The following is a 21,359-nucleotide window of genomic DNA, read 5'->3' on the forward strand; positions in this document are numbered from 1 at the left end:
TCAGGCGATATGTCAAGTAAGAACTTAGAATCAAGGTAACGTTAATAGGAAGATACGTAAAACTGAGAAATTTTTAGCATTGATCTTATGGGTTTTCCACAGGGGCTACAAATTTATGGTGTAGAATTGCAAAAAACATAACATCAGAGAATGTAAAATTGGAGTTCCACTGTGTTAACAATGGACCTAATGAAATGTAATATCTGTAGAATTTCTCTGATCGAATTCCAGAACTCTGGGCCCTTACTCTTATGCCACTAACAAATTGAATTAATTCTCTCCTTTAGTTCATTCGGACAGAAAACACATCCTGGATATTAATGGATTGTACTTAATAGTTCTATACCCTTGGCTTCAATGTCTGATGTTACACAGTGTGTGTTCAGTGTAGCTTCCATGAATGTTCAGCCACATTTTGTATAGGGCAGTTTAAAGCATATTTTTAATGTGCTGAACAGTAACCCACAATCTGCAGTTTAAATTACAGAATATCTGGCTTATATACTTCTTTTGAAATAGTTTCAGCAGCGTGGCCATTGAATAAGCTCACCATAATTTATAAATAAATTGTTTACTTGAAATAATTTACTTACACACTTTTTAATTTTCTAGTTCCAGGAGGACCTCCAACTGACATACAATGTACTTCATTAACGTCCCACAGCATTTTAGTTTTGTGGTCAGCACCACTTCCCAATGAGATTAATGGGATTCTCTTGGGTTACCGGATAGTGTACCGTGCACTGTCTACTTGGGATGGTAAGTAACACCACTAAAACATGTACCTAGCTTTGTTTCTGCAGTTATGATTTTGTAATAAGCACTGATTTCTTTTTAATTTTTTGCAGTATATGCTACCTGAATATTAATTTTAAAATAAGTTCAAATTATTAATACTTGACAGACCAACTTTTGCATGATTAGAATTGTTATTAGATATTTCCCTATTCAGTTTTACACACAAAATCTTCCCAGTTACGGTAGTTCCATAATGTTATCACCAAATTACTCACATTACATATTGGTGTGAGGTGAAATACTGAGAACACTCCAAAGCAAATGGAGTTCCTCAAGGCTCAATCTTAGGTCCGCTATTGTTCTTCATATACAGGGTGTCCCATTTATCATGACCACCTTAAATGACTGTTTGTCCAGATGCAAATTACAAAATATTTCAAGCAAATGTTCTTTAGTCATCAGGGGGGCATCAGTCAGCATGATTGCCTTCATCGTAACTTTGTATTTTACAAAGATATGAACAGCGGTATGACTTTTTTAAATGGTACCCTATATTTTTTATTCAGTAATTCATTTCCTCTCCTAAAGACCTATTCAGAAATGTATCACAGTGTACCATTCACTGAAAAACAACATTATTAATTACTTAACTCAACACTGACTTTGAGCTCAGGATCACAAACTCATCGACTTGCTGGAGTTGTCAGAAAACAAATGAAAACCAAGTAAAAAAAATAACAGAAAATTGACTTTGACTCTCCTGCACCATTGCCCAGGAGTAGAACATTCAAAGGTGCTCAAAGTGGTGACCCTGGACACCGATACAGTGGTGCACTCATTGAATGAAAGAAATATTTACTGCTTCCAGTGTTGCCTGCTGAAGAGAATTACAAGCAAACACAATACGTTCCTGTATGTCCTCTGGAGTTGTTCGAATGTCATGATAGACAACATATTTAATGAATCCCCAAAGAAAAAAGTCCAGAGGATTTAAATCAGGAGACCTAGCAAGCCAAGTAACTGTTCCTCCTCAACATGCATGGAAGGCATTATGAGATGGACATCCATCATGTCGATACCACATAAGCATTCTGGTTCTTAGCGGTAGTTCATCCAGAAGAGGAGGAAGAATTCATCTGAGGAAGTTGGCATATGCTGTGCCGTTTAGACTACCATTGATGAAATAAGGGCCAATAATTGTAGTACCAAGCATCCCACACCAGACGTTAACTCTTCATTGACTCTGATGTTCCACCTGTCTAGGCCATCGTGGGTTGTTGCTGGACCAATGATGCATGTTCCTTGTATTTACCTGCCCTTTGTTTGAGAAGGAACATTCATTAGTAAATAAAACATTGGAGAAGAAGTTCGGGATGGCGAGGATTTGCTGCTATGCCCACTGACAGAACAGTACATGATTCTGGAAATCATTCACATGCAATTCTCGATGTAGGTGTACATGGTAGGGATGTAACCGGTGACATGTAAGAATATGATGTACACTGGTTTTAGGAATGCCAATCTCATGTTCAATCTGTCGTGTGCTCAGATGTCGATTCATAGCAACAGAAGCAAGAACAGTAACTTCGGAAGCTTCATCTGTGGCCATAGGTTTGTTTGATCAGTGTCGCAGAATATTTCAGAGATGCTGAAAGAATTAAACTGGCAGATTCTTAAGGATAGACAGAAACTATCCTGAGAAAGTCAAAGTTTCACAAAGTGACATTAAATGATGACTGTAGTAATATACTACTACCCCGTACATACTACTCCCATAGGGATCATAAGGACAAGATTAGATTACTTACAACATGCATAGAGGCATTTAAACTGTCATTCTTATTGCACTCCATATGTGAATGGAATGGAAATAAGCCCTAATAACTGGTCCAGTGGGACATACCCTCTGCAATGCACTTCACAGGTGCTTGCAGAGTGTAGATGCAAAAGTAGATATTTTTATTTCAAATATTGTTTGTTTTGGGAAGTGTTCATCAATTCAAAGTTTTCTTATATTTTTTTGTAGTTGCCATGGTACTAGTAAATAAACAAATTCTTCTAGTATTGAGAACACAATCAGTAGTGGAAGTGTACTCTACAGTTCTTACTGGGCTAGTGTTTAGTGTGTACTGAATATTCTTCCCACACCTGGAACCGAATCAGCTATTTCCAAACACATCTCATGTATGGACTTGCAAATTGCAGTGCGTCTGAATCGAGACATTTATAGTCTGAAAGATTTCCTAACAAACATTTACCGAACAACAAGACCTTCCAAAGAATACACCAATGTCTTGTGTAGGCAGAGTCTTTTGGGAAAAGGCAAATAGTGTTAGAACACCTGAGTTAAAAGACTGAGTACATTATCACACTCAGGACAATAATGGCAGCAGTACTAGAGAAATCAGAAACTGAGAATGTGACTCATGTGATAGTGTGAAAAGTGTTACAAGAGTATCTCCTTTATCCATACCATCTTCAGTGAGTGAAACATATTACTGAAACAGATTTTCAGTCCAGAAAAGTGTTTTGTACTTGGTTGCTGGAGATGTGTGCTCAGGATCAACACTTTCTGGCTGGTCACTGATGAAACTAAGTTTACCAGGAATGGAGTGCAGAATTTTCACAACATTCTTGTATGGGCAGATGAGAATGCATTAACAGTTGTGGAAAAAAAGCATCAACAACTGTTTAGCAATATATGGGCATGCATAATTGGGGACAGATTAAGTGGACCTTTCATTTTCTACTGGACAGTTAATTTTTAATGGAACATCTAATGTTTTGCTGAAGAAATTTCACTACACTTATGTCAGAACATGTGGCTCATACACTAAGGGACACCACCTCATTTTGCTTCTCAAATAAGGATAATGTTAAATCAGTGTTTCCCAAAGAAATAGATAGGTCAAGGGACAGCAACATCTTGGCTTGCTTGATCTACTGATTTCAATCCACCGGACTTTTATTTTGGGGAGCATTTACAGATGCTATTGACCTACTGATAAATTTGACATTCTTCACCAGATACAGCAGACACCTGGAATATGGGAATGAGTAAGACAATCCATGATATGGCTGTTAGGTCCTTGTTTCACAGCTAAACATTTTCAGCATTTCATTTAACCATCAGAAGACAATACTTGAAAAGAAAAAATACCACAAAACCAAGCTGGAAATGAAAAACAAAAGGATACAACTGAAGAAAACATGTAGCAACAAAAAATTATCTGCAACTAAGAAAATGGAGAGCTGACACTATACTTCTTTGCAAGTCCTGTATCCATTCCTCCGAGATTTCCAAGGTATTAGTTAAGTCTCTGTACAAAGGTTTTTAATTTTTTAATCACTTTCATTTAAGGCAGTAAAGTATGGCTTGTAATAAGAAATGAGGCCAGCAGGCAGAGACAGTGGCCATGTGTGTGTGTGTGGTGTGTGGTGTGTGTGTGTGTGTGTGTGTAACGTACATTGTCTAGTTCAGAAAAAGGCCTTTTTGGCTGAAAGTGTACTTGCTTGACAGTCTTTTTATTGTGCCTATCTGCAACTCAGCATCTTTGCTGTATTGTGAGTAGCAATTTATCCTTTCCATAATACTGTCATTATTCCATCCATAATTTACCATTGTTTGATTTTACCTCTTAACCTGTATTCATAAGATAGAGGTTACTTAAACCCACAGTTATTGATGGACATAGCTGACGTTCTGGTTGTAGCATTGGTTCTAATTTGTGTTATGATCAATGCAAAAAGCAATAGCTGTTTGTTAAACGCAGTAATCCAAGTGTAAATTTATACACTACTGCTGTTTGGAACCAGGATGTTCAGCTTGTAAGTCATCCTTGAATCACAAGCAGCAACAATGAAACATGACTGCTACTTCATAACCAGGACTCTGAACAATTATTTAGAAGTTTCATCCAGCCTCCATAATACTTTACTGAAATTCAGTTAACTGCGTTATGTGCACTGATACCAGTGGGCATGTTTACAGTTTTTGTTAACTCAATAGATTCTTCGAAGCAACAGAGCAATCTTTCATGCATTCATTTTTCACTAGGGTAATTAGTGCAGTCAAATAATTTACAGGCATGCTACTTATCACTATTTAAAATGCCAAAGTTTTGCTGAATGAATCTGTTAATGTCAAATGGTAGCAAACCATCCATGAAACCAATAATCTAGCTCTGATTACATATGTTAATGTTGTTTAGTAAACAAAACTCACTGAGAATGGCAAAGACATTTTGCCAAGAATCTGCATAAATTGCAGTAATGGACACATACCTTACAGGAGACACATAACTTCACTTACTTTTAAAAGATTTATGATCAATGACATACAAAATTACTCTACTTTGACTCCTGAACAATGTCTTCCACAATCATTTACATGCGTTTCTGTTCCTTTTCCTTTCCAGACCTTCAAACAATGGAAGAACAAACATCAGAAAATAAAATTGAACTGCTGGACCTCATACCTTTCTGCAATTATAGTATAGAAGTGAAAGCCTACACTCGAAAAGGAGATGGTGCAGCAAGCAACCCAGTTTTCTGTCGAACACAAGAGGATGGTACGTTGTTTTCAGCTATTTAACTATTATGTTTTGTATGGCTATTTTGTGGAGGAATTACTGTTTGAGACCTCCATATTTTCTAGCAGTCAATTCCACTTCAGCAAGTGACAATCATATTAACAAATATCACAAACAAAATTGTCATTTATTTAATATCATTATCTATTACTCTCTTTCCTTTCAGTTTTTCCTCAAAGCTATAACATATCCTACATTCTCCTCCACAACTTATTCAGCAATTTCTCACTTTATTTAATTCAGTAAGCATTGTCTTTATATGTTATTTTATTGTAAAGTTGCTATGCACAATTTTTTATAACGCCATATGAAACCAAAGTCTAGTTTACATTATGAATAAAACAAAAAGACTTAATCAGCAAATGGTGTCAGCACATTTCTTATTGGGAACTTTGAACTACAGGGGCTGGGGGGGGGGGGCATGGTAATGGAATGTATGAATAGAATAAAAAAATCTGCTTCAGCCACTAGTAACTTCTTACTATTATAGTGTGTAATAAATAAGAAATTACTGGCAACTGAAGCAGATTTTTTTATTCTATTAATATGTTCCTCAGTGCAGGTTTTTTTTTTTTTTTTTTTTTTTTTTTTTTTTTTTTTTTTTTTTTTTTTGACTGATCATTTATTTAGTACTGGAAATTATACAATAAAGCAAACACATTTTACTAGACTTTCTTGATAGAGATCCAAGTTGCTTGTACTCAATTAAATGCATTATTCTTTGTTTCTGGACCATTTTCATATATTTATGTCTTGAAGAGCTTCCACTTTGTTTCATATCTTATATACAGAATCTTCAAAATAAGTGTCCCATATTCTTACATGTCAACCAGAAAAAAGTCCAGAAACATATGTCCACAAACAAATATGCGTTGAGATATGGGCCCTTTTATTGTTAGGAATATTCAATACTGAGATATGTCAGCTGTCTGCCTGTCGTTTATTGGTTCTGTTTATCTCTGTAACTACTTCTCTGACTGTGATAGTGTTGTCAGCCACTGTGTACTACTTTAGCCATTTCAAACCTATCATTTTGAGGTTATGCTGGCAAGAGAACAAGATTAGTGATGCTGCAAAATTCAAACAACATAATCACTGAAACAGAATCATATTATCCCATGCAGGGAAAGGCAGACATGATATTCTGATTTGGATTAGCAAACAGCATTAATCAAAAGGCATGAGTCATGTACACTGAACCAATGCTGCATTACACCTGGGATAATAATAATAATAATAATAGTGTTCAGCAGATTGTTCCAGTGACTTGCACACACATCATTCACAGTGAGAACTGTTATAGATGTCACATATTTCACATGCCATATATAGAGGAGCTTGTGCTTAATGAGTAGAAAATTACTCTGGATCAAGTATGCAAATAACTGGAGCTGCTGTTGGCATAAACTATTCTTTTGTAAGGCTATTTCTGCATGGGTTGTTATTTCATTCATATCAGCTTGAAATGTATGCAAACTCTCTGGCCATGAACCCACCATGCCAGATTACGGTTTTGCCAAGATCCACTGCTGAAAATCTGCATTTCTCAGGTTATCTGTAGATTCACACAGCATGACACCTCAATAATTACATGTGGGTAGATGCAAATCCTGCATAAATCATGGAAGCAAGGCATTAGGTTCACTTCATTATCAATGCATGTGCAGGAATTATGGATAACTATACACTATATCAAACAAATTAAAATTGAGAAGTGCTGCTTATCACTCACTTTCACATGACAGATCATCCATATTAAAGGGGAAATAGAAAACCCTTGGTTTTATGCACAATGGGGTACCAACCTATTTTCCACATCTATTTTTACGGTACCTAACCCTGATACTTTTTAATGAGTGCAGCATGTGCAGGGTGGCTACTTGAACTTTTAAAAAAAAAAAATCCCTGAGAATTCCAGGTTTTCCCTTGTAAGTATTACAGATTTCCCGGTGAATATATTTATTTCTTTCTCACATCATCACTACAGAAATTAATAAGTGATTGTCCTCGCCTACAAGGGAAAGGAACTTATAGCATAAAAAAATGTTTGGAGTATTGTGTACACTTATAGATTAGGAAAAACAATACTGTTATAGGAGATTTAAAATGAAGCAGTTAAAAGGCCACTCACAACAAAACCAAAAATATTAAAGTAATAGAAATCTATTTAAAATTAATCAGGCTTATACAACATAATACAATTTTCTGCAAAAAAAATCAAACACTTTAAAAATTATTTTCAATAAGAAGTAATGTGTACTTACAATTTAAATGTTTCAATTATGCTGGTTCCAAGGATTTCTTGTAACATTCAAGTCCCAACCCAAAACACATAAAATATCTACAGTATTTAGAAAGTTGGCAGAGGAGTAAACTTTCGAATTTTTCCTATAATTTCACTGTTCATGAAACAAATGCACTGTCATAATGCAGTTATCTAACTTTTCAAAGCCTTTATTTGTTCCTCAAGTGCAAACACTTCTTTTGTAGCACTTTCTAAAATTTTCAAACACTTTGATTCCGACTCTTTCACTTCCGAGCCTTTTTTTTTCCTTTTTTCTAAAATGCTCTGTTCCCCTGCAAAGTATTGTTCTTTGAGTTGATTATAATGTTCTACATAATGTGAGTATACATTCCTTGTGCTGTGAATAAGAGATTTTGGAATATCCAAGTTTTCGATGTCGCCTGTATTGGACACAGCATCATATATTTGGCTATGTTTAACAACTGATTTCTGCCTCATGTTTTCAAAGAGGCATTCACCATTAATTGAAAAGCCCTTTTCAATGTTAGCATTTACATGGGAAAGACTACAAACTGATTTCATGACAACCATCAAGTTTTGGTATTTATCATTAAGGATATCCGACTAGAAATAATCATCTCTTTTTTCAGAATTGTTGTTTTCTTTAAAAAGAATAGATAGCCTGTGATAGCGAGTCAGGTTCTCAAATCCATGCCTTCCATTATCTGCTGCAGTTCCATTTGGGTGATTACTTTCTGTGAGAATACAAAGCAGCTTATCAAGATGTGATTTTGCCAAACATGTTGGACACAACTAAACCTGGGTCAAGACATGTAACTGAAAGTGTCAGTGAGTAGTTGAAGGGTGACCTGTTATTAAGTTTCATGTCAAATGTTTTAAGACTTGTCTTACATTCTTGTCAAAACTTAAGAATATTGACAGTTCTTACATCCGAACTGGTTTTCTTTAATTCTTTGTGGGTATCAAAATTTAGAATTATGTTTTTTTGCCGGTGACAGTTTTTTTTTTCCTTCCTTGGTAGCAGCTAAGTTGATTGATGTGCTTTTTTTAAAATATCTCTAGCTTCATAAAATGTCCTAATACTACTTTTACTGTAGATACCAAAGCTGTGTGCAGAAATGGAGTTAACAGAACATCTGTCTGGAACATTTGCAAAGGTTCAATATCACAGACTAATGCTTGAAAAAAGCAAGTTTGGCACACAGCAGTGGATCATTAATAAACATACTCACCAACACGAAATTTTGCTCTTTGGTTCATTCTTATCCTTCTTCACACTCTCAAGAAATGTCTTCATGTTTGTTGTTATATCAACTGCTCTTTGAGCAAATGAGGGATTCTCCAGCCATCTAATACAACAAATTCTTTTTGGAAACACAGTGGAGCCTGAATACTGAGTATAGTCTGTTCTCCTGGTTGGGACATACTCAAAAAAATTATACAAGGCTCTCAAAAATAATGCATTGTCCCAATGTGTTGCCTTGATTGCATCTTTGAAAGCATTATGCATATAATGAAGCCCACAGCTACCAATGTCTAGCTGTTTCAGCCCTGCTGAATGTGCTTTATATTCTTTCAGAAACAGCCAATTCACATTTGGCCCATTCATTGAAATCTGGAGAATCTTTCCCTTGGTAAGTTTTTTGTCACATCAATGCAAAGAAGATAAAAGGTCATAAGCTCTTGAATGACCAAGAAAGCAGGAATTAAGTTATCTTGTTGTTATCCTTTTTTTTTTATCTTCATCCCAAAATCTTTTATTTACGTCTATTTGTGTGCTTCCCACAATTTCATTTATTCAGTGATTCGTCAAAACCAAGAACAATATAACTGGCTTTCACCAGCAACCCAAACGGCTGTTGATTGAAATAAGGCACAATTCCAAATATAAGAACATATCTTATCTTACCTTGCTTAAGTTGCATCTTGTTAGTTATAGCACTAACTTTACATATTCTTGAGATTACAGCAACATATTTTTCAGCCTCCTGAAGTGTCATAATTGTTTCAACACACCAGAGAATTTCTGCCATCGTAATACCTTCTTTTAATAAAAATTCCACAAGTTCGCTTGGAAGATTTACTGTTGAAGGCAGCAGAGATACTTTATTCTGAAGACGATGATACTGAAGTATGTGGCTCAGAATTAGTAGATGATAGAATAGCAGTTGACATTTTTGGCTGAAAAAAACACTTCAAGGGGAGATGATGTTCTCTTACTTAGAGCAAAATTTGTATGCTTTTCCCCTTCATGCAGATAAAACGTGCCTGACACCCCATATTACTTAAAGATACTTGGCTACAGCAGTAACTAAATACACTAAAGTAGGTTGACCAGGCACAGGTTCATGCCAGTCCTTTAAATTTGTGTGACTTTTCCAAATATCTTCATAAAATGTCTTGCAATTAGACACTGTAGCACTATTAATTGTAAAAGAAGAATAAAATGCCTACATCATTCTAAGACACACACACACACACACACACACACACACACACACACACACACACACACACACACACACATTACAGTGTTTAAGCTGCATACACACTGTCACAGGGAACATATTACTGCTCGAAACATGTTTCCTGCAGCATTTCGTGACATGCTTCCAACTTTGTTTCTGGTTTCTGTCCACGCTGGTGGCAATGATTTCTTGCAATGTATTCCCATCGTCTGTAACACTATTTATCATATAGTTTTTGTATTGTCTCCTATATTATGTCTATTGATGAAGAAACTGTAATGATACATGGCGGTGAACTATTAATACTCTAAGAAAGTTCATGGAAACAAAGTAAAATGTCTCATTGTTGGGGATGGATGAGAACATACTAGAGAACAACTGGCAGTAATAACTTGCTATAGCAGCTGAATATCTGAAGACGGCTCTGGTTTTTGTAACTTCACTTGGATGTCATCCACCGATTTTGAATTCCAAATAGTACCTGAAATTAGAGGGGCATTGGTGGAAGTCCTCAGGGTTTGTGTAACAGTAATTAAATGAGAAACATAATTAAATATGCATTATTATCAGATCTTTATTCAGTTGGTTTGATTCTGCATAAATCATCAAAAATTACTTCCTCACAAGTGTTGTTATTTTCTGGTATGCTTAAGGATGTGACAGAAGAGTGATCATAGCAGCAATTCTCTGCAGAGTGCCCTTTTTGAGCATTCATCAAGCAGATCTCAGCCTGGTGTCTACCGAGATATGTAATAATTTGATAGTCTTCTGCATTGATCCCCCCCCCCCTTTTTTTTTTTAACTCACTACAACAAGCAAAAATTTAACACATTTTGGCTCTGTACACCAGACACAATGCAATATGTAAACATGCACTAGTGCTTTGCAGCGGTGAGTCAGTAAGATGTATTGGCCACCTGAAAAACTGTTTCCTTCGATCCCATTGCTACGGATGTTTGTTTCCACATTTCAAAACAGGTTTCAAAATGGTGTCCACAAGCAGCAACCAGAAATATATTTTGAAAACACGTTTCAGGCTCAGTGTATACGCACCTTCAGAACTCATAATGACCTCGAAACCTTTTATTAATGATATTATTGTTTAGTAAATGTATAGAGATGGAAATGTCAGTATTTTTAGACTATGGAAGACAGTTCTGCATGAGTCTCTTTGTTTCTTGTTCAAGAGGGTCCTAACAGCTTTCTTTTGCAATGTAAATTTTCTTTTTGTATTTTGCTGCTAGAATTTTCCCAAACAGTAATTCCATATTGTAGTTATGGCTCAAATAGAGCATGGTACACTGTACATAGAAGCTCTTTGATGGCATAAAGTCCAAGATGATTCATAACAAATATTACAGTGCTTAATTTACAGAAAACATTATCCACATGTTGACTCCACCGGAGCTTACTGTCAACTGCAATCCCCAAAAATTACAAGTGTTATCTTCTACCAGTCTTGTTTCATCTATGAATATATCTATGTGTTCTTCCTTTTCTCTACTTGTGAACACCATGAACATTGTCTTTTTTTAGATTTAAAATTCATCTAGTTTCTGTTTCCACATACTGCTCTCTGCTGCTGATGTATGAATTTTATCCACTTGGCTGCATGTCCACGAATACCAAAGCTTTAATGTTCTTAATAAGTGAAATGTTGTACTGAAAACACTATTTTTACCTCAACTTTCTTATAACAATGGAAATGTGACAATAAAATTTAATCACTGGAGCATATTAACGTCTAAGAAAACATTTATTTAACAATACACTTGTTGCAATTCTGCAATGCAAGTCTCTGTTCCCTATGATTGGACATTGGTGCCAACATTGGCCAATATTTATGATACGATGCTGACACTTTTGAGACAACTTTCAGTTTAACTCATACGCAGCCAACATAAACATATATGATGCATGGATTGTAGCCAGTGCATTTGTGGCTCTCAGTGTTAATAATTATATTGTGTCACTGCAAAACAAAAAAGAAGGAAAACATTTAAAAGAAGTTGATGGGATGTAAGATTTCACATTTTGAAATCAGTAAGTTTTAAGTAAGGTATAAAATTGAACACAAATACACCCATAAATGTATTTCTTTCTGGTAAAGTTCAATTAACTCAAGCACTCCACTATTCCTGAGATGGTGATTTGAAGGATTCTGCCTGGAAGTACAAGTGACATACAGCCAACCTCAGGTTTCGAAACAAGAGGCAAAACTACATAGTAACAATGTGTGGTCACCTGTTGACACTAGCTACAACACCCTTTGATGTTTGGTTGAAATACTGACAAGAAACAAAGCTGTACAAAGACTGTGGCCAATATTTGTATAAGTATAGCTTTGAAAGATTAGGTATTTTAAAATTTGGGGTTTATAAATCTTGATACAAATAAATTACAATGCTAAGTTAAAAACACTGAATTCCTGGAGATTTTATGAAGTTTCTGATATCCCCTGAGATTTCCCTGATCTTTTTCTGGTAAAATGTAATTCCCTAAGAGTTCCAGGTTTTCTAGAGGAATTGCCACCCTGATTTGTGTACCATGCACATGACCTAGTCTAAGAATAGTCGTGTGTCTGCACAGGTTCATGATTCTTTAGGAAGAAGGACTGAAAGACGTGTAAGAATTAGTGGAAACCACATTGAACATCTCCTGTATTGTCAACAAAACAAATGGCTATTATGGGATAGAATGTCTCATAACACAACAAGAATTCATTTTTGGACTTACATTTATTGGGCCTTCACTACGATCTTTTGTGTATATGTGTGGTACTGCACACTACCCATTGAATTGGCAATATGTATTTAGGGCACTTACAGCACTTCATACGTCTTTACTAATTACGTAACATAAGTAAATTTATTACAACTGAAAAGTATTTTAAACATAATAATTCTACTACATTTTGTAGTTTCTGGGTGTACTTACAAGTAATTCCAAACAGTTGAATATAATAAAAGAGATACACTATAATGTCATACCATATACCAGTAAGTAAATAACCTACACTATTTTCAGCTGTGAGACATTCTGTTGTCAAAGTTTTCCTTTTGAATCTGTTCTTGAGAATTCAACTATTTAAGTTTTGGGTTATCCAGATCAACAGTAAGTGCCACTCATTTGCAGTTGCTCCCCCTACCTTTGTAGTGTTGAAATTGCATTCCACATTCCATCTGTTGTTGTTGTTGGTGTGGTCTTCGTCCAGAGAATGGTTTGATGTAGCCCTCCTCTCTATTCTGCACAAGCTTCTTCATCTCCAAGCAACTAATACAACCTATATCCTTCTGAATCTGCTTAGCCGGCCGGAGTGGCCGAGCGGTTCTAGGCGCTACAGTCTGGAACCGCGCAGTTTCGAATCCTGCCTTGGACATGGATGTGTGTGATATCCTTAAGTTAGTTAGGTATCAGTAGTTCTAAGTTCTAGGGGACTGATGACCTCAGAAGTTAAGTCCCATAGTGCTCAGAGCCATTTGAACCATCTGAATCTGCTTAGTGCATTCATTTCTTGGTCTCCCACTATGGTTTTTACCCTCCACACTGCCCTCCAGTACTAAATTGGTGATCCCCTTGATGCCTCAGAACATGTCCTACCAACAGATCCCTTATTCTCGTGAAGTTTGTGACCTTCACCTGCTTTATTATCTCACTGATAGTCTTCGGTGTTGTTCTGTGTCGTTATACTAGTTGAAAATGGGGGATGGAAGTTCAACACAGATTACTGTAAATGATGTAGCCAGCAGTTGCACAGTTGCATTTCATAGTTCTTACTTTAACTGTTCACAACCCCCCCCCCCCCAATATTACACAGTTATATGGACAATTAACTATTGGCAAATTTTGATAAGCAGGCAAACATCAACAGTTTACTGTCGAATATCTATGAACAGTAAAATCCAAACCACACAGTTCACAGTTCTTGAAGAATAATACAGTACGTATTGAACAGACACTGTCATTGTTTTAACACATGGCCTATCTGTGTTACATTATTTCACAGTTAAGTTGATGCATTGTTGATCTAACCAATACAGGTTCCTCATCTGAATATCAGCTACGGACTGACTGTCTTGGGACTAAAAATCGGGCCTTTATATATCGTCATAATAATAGGTACTGAAACTATACATTGTTTGATGTTTAATTTACAGAAATTACAATCAAAACATCAGTCATTAAATTAACTCAATACATTGAAAAATTATTTCTTTTTAACAGTTTCTTCTACCATGAGGGTTAGGCCAAATTATTTATTTAAATAATGAAATTAACAGATATGCTTATACAAACAATACTTTTGACAAAAATGGTAATTAATTTGGAATTAAGGACTGGCTTTGCTAATATGTTTTCAAATAGAGCCATATAAATACTTAAAGAATGCCATTGTTTTGTCTTCCAAATGTTTTCAAATTAGTGCAGTATTCATACGTGTTTATAAGTCAACAATAGAATTTAAGTCATGGAACAATTAATGTTATCACTCTTTAATGAAAGATATTAACTAGTAATAGTCAAAATAAACCATGAAATTAATTACATACACAAAACTAAGCACGAAATTAGATCTAGTGCTATATTCTTTAAAACTGAGGGCTAACCTTTCGCTTTTATGAATATGCAGATTTTACTGATGTATGTTAATGATAATTAGTCAAAAGTAAAAAATAAAATGGATTTAAGGAGTCAGGTGGCAAAACAAGAGAGGAAGTAAAATGATCCCAGCTTGCTTCATCACAAGTTGTGCCACAAATTCCTCTTCTCCCCAATTCTATTCAGTACCTCCTCATTAGTTACACGAACTACCCATCTAATCTTCAGCATTCTTCTGTAGTACCACATTTCGAAAGTTTCTATTCTCTTCTTGTCTAAACTAGTTATCATCCATGTTTTACTTCCACACATAGCTACACTCCATACAAATACTTTCTGAAATGACTTCCTGACATTTAAATCCATACTCAATGAAAAATTTCTCTTCTTCAGAAACGCTTACCATTCCATTGCTAATCTACATTTTATATCCTCTCTACTTTGACCATCATCAGTTATTTTGCTCCCTAAATATCAAAACTCATTTATTACTATGTCTCCTTTCCTAATCTAACTCCCTCAGTATCACATAGGTTTAATTATACTACATTCCATTATCCTCGTTTTGCTTTTGTTGATGTTCACCTCCTATCCTCCTTTCAAGACAACTGCTCTTCCAGATCTTTTGCTGTCTCTGACAGAATTACAATTTCATCGGCAAACTGCAAAGTTTTTATTTCTTCTCCATGGAGTTTAATTCCTTCTCAAAATTTTTCTATTGTTTCCTTTACTGCTTGCTGAATATACCGATTGAATAACATTGGGGGTAGGCTACAACCCTGTCTCACTCCCTTCCCAACCACTGCTTCCCTTTCATGGCCCTTAACTCTTATAACTGCCATCTGGTTTCTGTACAAACTGTAAATATCCTACTGTTCCCTGTATTTAACCCCTGCCACCTACAGAATTTGAGAGTATTCCAGTCAACATTGTCAAAAACCTTCTGTAAGTCTACAAGTGCTAGAAACATGGGTTTACCTTTCCACAATCTATCTTCTAAGATAAGTGATAGGGTCAGTATTGCCTCATGTGTTCCAACATTTCCATAGAATTGAAACTGATCCTCCCTGAGGTCGGCTTCTATCAGTTTTTCCATTCGTCTGTAAACAATTCGTGATAGTATTTTGCAACCGTGACATTCCACCAATGGAGTCCTAAATACAGCTTTCTACCTTACTGACAAAAACTTATGGCGCTGTTCACAAGTTTGTTACTGGACTAACTTTTTACATTTTATATTATAGGTTATTTCCAAGCACTATGCATGCGCATGTCCCCCCCCAAACACACACACACACACCGAGAGAGAGAGAGATAGAGAGCGAGCTGAATTATGGTGTCTTCCTAGTGATATGCACAGCTATTTATTTTATCATTATAATCTGCTGATTAAAATTTTATGGTCTTTTTATGTTGTAGAACAAAAGAAAGCAAAACTGGAAAGTGCTGACACTTTTCAAATACACACATCAAAGAAAGTTTTGCATCACCTCAGTTCTCAGAGTGCCGGAACCTGTACAGAAAATTGAAACAGGGATCAACATAAACATTACTTCTACGGTTTTTATTGCACATGAAAACCACACATTGCATTTTATACCACCATACAGCTAGACCTTCAGAGGTGGTGGTCCAGAATACTGTACACACCGGTACCTCTAATACCCAGTAGCGCATCCTCTTGCATTGATGCATGCTTGCATTTGTTGTGGCATACTATACACAATTTCATCAAGGCACTGTTGGTCCAGATTATCCCACTCCTCAACAGCGATTTGATGTAGATCCCTCATAGTGACTGATGGGTCACGTTGTCTGTAAACAGCCCTTTTCAGTCTATCCCAGGCATGATCAATAGGGTTCATGTCTGGAGAACATGCCGGGCACTCTAGTTGAGCGATGTCATTATCCTGAAGGAAGTCATTCACAAAATGGGCACAACGGGGGTGAGAACTGTCATCCATGAAGACAAATGCCTTGCCAATATACTCCCGACTTGGTTGCACTATCGGTCGGAGGATGGCATTCACGTATCATACAGCCGTTACGGCACCTTCCATGACCACCAGTGGCGTACGTCGGCCACACATAATGCCACCCCAAGACAGCAGGGAATCTCCACCTTGCTGCACTCGATGGACAGTGTGTCTAAGGCTATCAGCCTGTACGGGTTGCCTCCAACAAACACATCTCTTACGACTGTCTGGTTGAAGGCACACGCGACATGCATTAGCGAAGATAACGTGATGGCAATCCTGAGTGGTCCATTCGGCATGTTGCTGGGCCCATTTGTACCACGCTACATGGTGTCATGCTTGCAAAGATGGACCTCGCCATGGACGTTGGGAGTGAAGTTCCGCATCATGAAGCCTATTGCACACAGTTTGAATCATAACACAATGTCCTGTGGCTGCACGAAAAGCATTATTCAATACGGTGGCGTAGCTATCAGGGTTCTTCCAAGCCATAATCCGTAGGTGGCGGTCGTCCACTGCAGTAGCAGCCCTTGGGTGGCCTGTGCGAGGCATGTCATCGACAGTTCCTGTCTCTCTGAATCTCCTCCATGTCTGAACACCATCACTTTGATACACTCCAAGATGCCTTGTTGAGAGCCCTTCCTGGCACAAAGTAACGTGATCAAATCACGTTATTGACCACTTAGGCATGGTTGAACTACAGAGAACACGAGCTGTGTACGTCCTTCCTGGTGGAATGACTGGAACTGATTGGCTGTTAGACCCCCTCTGTCTAATAGGCGCTGCTCATGCATGGTTGTTTACATCTTTGGATGGTTTTAATGACATCTCTGAACAGTCAAAGGGACTGTGTCTGTGATACAGTATCCACAGTCAACACCTACCTTCAGGAGTTCTGGGAACCGGCGTGATGCAAAACTTTTATTGATGTGTGTATAATATTTTAAAAAATTTTGTGAATTAAATTAATTTGCATTTCATTTCTTTTCATAACCAGTCACACAAAAATGTTTGTTTTATGATATATAGACTTACAGTGTAATTTATTCCAGTTCCAAGTGAACCAGAAGATATAAAGGCACTAATAATGGATTCCAGAACAATTCTTCTTTCCTGGAAGCCTCCCAGATATCCAAATGGAAGAATCAGAAAATACAAGGTGTATGTGAAGTCACTGGATGGTGTTAGCCTGGTCTGTATTGCATATCTGTTATCCACTAAATTAGGAACATTATTAAACAAACTGGTCTCAGTTAACATTTGTAATGAATGCCTTACCAACACTTATTTCTTCTTTATGTTCAGGCAAGTTTCTCTTTGAAATTATGTTGCTCCTCCTTACTTCAGTGAAGTAAATAATTACATACATTTAGCTCTACAAACTGTACTGCCTTCTGACCTTACATAAATATTTCTGTTATATGGGAATGACAGTCATCTTTTAGTTACTATATGTCATATAAAATTACTTCATCTTTTTTTTCCTTTCTGTTTGTTGTACAGGAAAGAGATCAATATGATTTGCCCTCAGAACAGACCTATTATAGTATTAGCCACTTGGTTGCACATCACAGATATGAGTTCTGGGTGACTGCCAGTACTATTGTTGGTGAAGGAAGTTCATCGAGGCATGTTGTGCAGTCAGCAGTTAACCATGTCCCTGCTCGTATTGCCTCATTTGGTGGACATGTCATAACTGTCTGGAAAGAAGAGCTCAAGTTGCCATGCTTAACAGTTGGACAACCAAATCCACACATTCAGTGGAAGAAAAAGTAATAAATCTTCAACAGTTTTACATCAAATCATATCTTCAGCATTAAGGTGAATTAAAATTAGATATACAGTCATGTAATAACGCAGAGGTCTCATATTTTGACAGCGCCAAGAGAATCCATGAGGACAACCATTTGCAAGTAAATTCTGAAGGCACACTTCATATAGCCTCAGTACAAATTACGGATGCTGGGAATTATTCATGTTCAGCCGAAAATATTTTTGGGAAAGAAGAAATCCAATACATTGTCTCTGTGCAAGGTAAGTTAACAATATGGACAGTCAACATGGCATAATGCAATATTCTCATAATGCATTATAAACAAGACTGAGATATGAATACAGCATTTAAAGCAATACATCTAGCTTGGGTGACGATAATGTTTTAAAATTTTTATATGAAGAACATATGAATCACAGGAAGAATGATTGTTTACCTGCCTCTGTGCATGCTATGACTGATCTAATCTCATCTTTGTGATCCTACTCTACGTGTTATGTAGTGTGTTGTAATATGTTCCAAGATTAATCACTTAAGGTTGGTTCTAGAACCTTTCTAAGTAAGTTTTCATGGGATAGTTTGCATCTCTCTTCAAGCATCTTCTTAACACTCTCCCAAGGGTTGAATGAAACTATGACCATCCTTGCAGCCCTTCTTTGTACCTGTTCAACATCCCCTGTTAGTCCATATTGGCATGGGCCCCACACTTGAGTATTATGCTAGGATGTGTAGCATGAAGTGTTTTATATGTAGTCTCCTTTGTAGGTTGATTGCATTTCTCTAGTATTCTTCCAATGAACAGCAGTGTGCCACCTGCTTTACCTACAATTGAGATTACATGAACATTCCATCTCATATCCTAGTTAATTGTTGAAGCAATGTGTTTGTGCGAGTCGACCAATTCAGCGGTAACTCACTGATATTAAAGTCATAGGATACTACATGTTTTCATTTTGTGAAGTACACAGCCTTATATTTCTGAACATTTAAATCAAGTTGCCAATCTTTGCACATCTTGAAATCTTATCAAGATCAGAGTGAATGTTTGTGCTGCTTCTTTCAGACAGTACTTAATTATAGATAACTGCATCATCTGTTAAAAGTCTGAGGTTACTATTAATATTATCTGCAAGGTACTTAATATACTACATGAACAGCTAGGCTCCAACAAGCTTCCCTGTGGCATACACGAAATTACTTTACATCTGTTGATGACTCTCTATCTAAGATAACTTGTTGTGTCCTACCTACCAAAAAATCCTGAATCCAGTTACAGATTTAACTTAGTATCATTTATGATCATACTTTTGATGATAAGCTTAGCCAAATGCCTTTCAGACATTTGCATCCACCTGTTTGCCTTTATCCACGGCTTTCACGATTTCATGTGAGAAAAGTGCAAGGTAGGTTTTCATTATAAACATTTTTGGAATCCCTGTTATTGGGCATGGATGAGGTATAGAATCTAATAGAGATGCCATCAAGCACTGGTGGTTCATTTAGTTTTAACGATTTCGGCTGTTTCTCAGTGCCATTGGAACTAGTATCCATTTTACTCATCTTTTGTGTAGTATGAGGATGAAACTGGGGTAATACTCCTAGATTTTCATTTGTAAAGGAACATTTGAAAGTGGAGTTAAGCATTTCCACTTTTGCTGAGCAACAGAACACTATCACTGATGCCAGAAACAGCCTTTACATATGAGAAGAATTTCTTTGGATTTAGTGAAAAATCATTTGACAATATTTTGATACAGTAATCACTGACAATTTCACATATTGCTCTCTTGACAGTTAAAAGTGTTTCATTCAACATCTCTCCATCTATATGCCTTTGCTTTGTATTATATATATCATGCAGTAGGCTCTGTTTCTTTAGCAGTTCCTTTACAGTGATTGTATACCATGGAAGGTTCCTCTCACCATGAGCTGCTGTATTGGGAACATATATTACAATGCATTATAATTATTTTTTTAAACTTGGGCTGTACTTCCTCTTCATGCTCCTGTCCCAAGCTAAAAGTTTCAAGTTCCTCATGAGAAATGAGACCACTACTTCTTTATCTAATTTACTGAACATATATCTTAAATCTTTCTACTTGTTTTAGTTGCCCTTTGTACTTTGGTAGTCATGATTGCTACAACTCCCTCATGGTTACTGATACCAGTTTGTATGTGGACCTCTTCAAAGAGATCAGGTATGTTTCCTGCCATCAGATCTAAAATATTTTCATCATGAGTGGAATTCCAAAGCATCTGTTCTAGGTACTTTTCAGAGAAAGCATTTACTAATGTTTCACAGAATGTCTTGTACCATCCACCACTAACAAAACTGTAAGTATTCCAATTGACTGTAAGATGATTAAAGTCTCCTCCGATGATTACAGTATGACTGTGGAATTTACATGTTACTGAAAAGAGGTTCTCTTTAAAGTTTTTGGTTACATCAGAAGGTTAGTCCGGTTGTCGATAGAAGGCTCTAAAATTATAATTTTATGAGCACCTCTGATAATGAAACTTGCTGAAACCATCTTGCATGCAGCCTCAATTTCTGTCTCAGCAGATTCGACATTCCTGTCTGTTGCAACAAATGCACCACCTCCATTCCCCATTAGCCTATCCTTTCGATATATGCTTATATGTTCCACAAAAATCTCACTGCTGCCAACTATGGATTTTAACCAGTTTTCTGTACCTAGTATTTTGTGAGCTTCACTGTTTTACAGGAGTGTTTCAAACTATGGCACTTTATTGGAAATGCTTTGGCAGTTAACCACTAGGATTTTACACTGTACTTCCAGGTCTCCTACAGCCATAATTATCTAGACTGAATGAAGAGTTGCCTGTTCCAAGAAGATCTTGTTTGCACCATACACAGTCAACTGGGCAGCAACTTCTGATGTGTAGCGCACTTCTGATCCATTTATGGGGACCCTACAGTTCTCA

At 36.6% G+C, this 21,359-nt stretch overlaps 1 protein-coding gene across 1 annotated transcript in view; it reads left to right on the forward strand.

The window, feature by feature from the left end:
• LOC126456372 (Down syndrome cell adhesion molecule-like protein Dscam2) overlaps window positions 1-21,359 on the forward strand; it is a 155,194-nt gene that overhangs the window by 80,690 nt on the left and 53,145 nt on the right. The window contains exons 6-9 of the mRNA XM_050092126.1: window positions 5,157-5,309; window positions 17,692-17,831; window positions 18,143-18,411; window positions 18,519-18,673. Coding sequence (XP_049948083.1) covers window positions 5,157-5,309; window positions 17,692-17,831; window positions 18,143-18,411; window positions 18,519-18,673 — 717 coding nt within the window. The remainder of the gene's footprint in view (window positions 1-5,156; window positions 5,310-17,691; window positions 17,832-18,142; window positions 18,412-18,518; window positions 18,674-21,359) is intronic.

Source organism: Schistocerca serialis, chromosome 2 (assembly GCF_023864345.2).
Source record: "Schistocerca serialis cubense isolate TAMUIC-IGC-003099 chromosome 2, iqSchSeri2.2, whole genome shotgun sequence".
Taxonomy (NCBI): Eukaryota; Metazoa; Arthropoda; class Insecta; order Orthoptera; family Acrididae; genus Schistocerca; species Schistocerca serialis.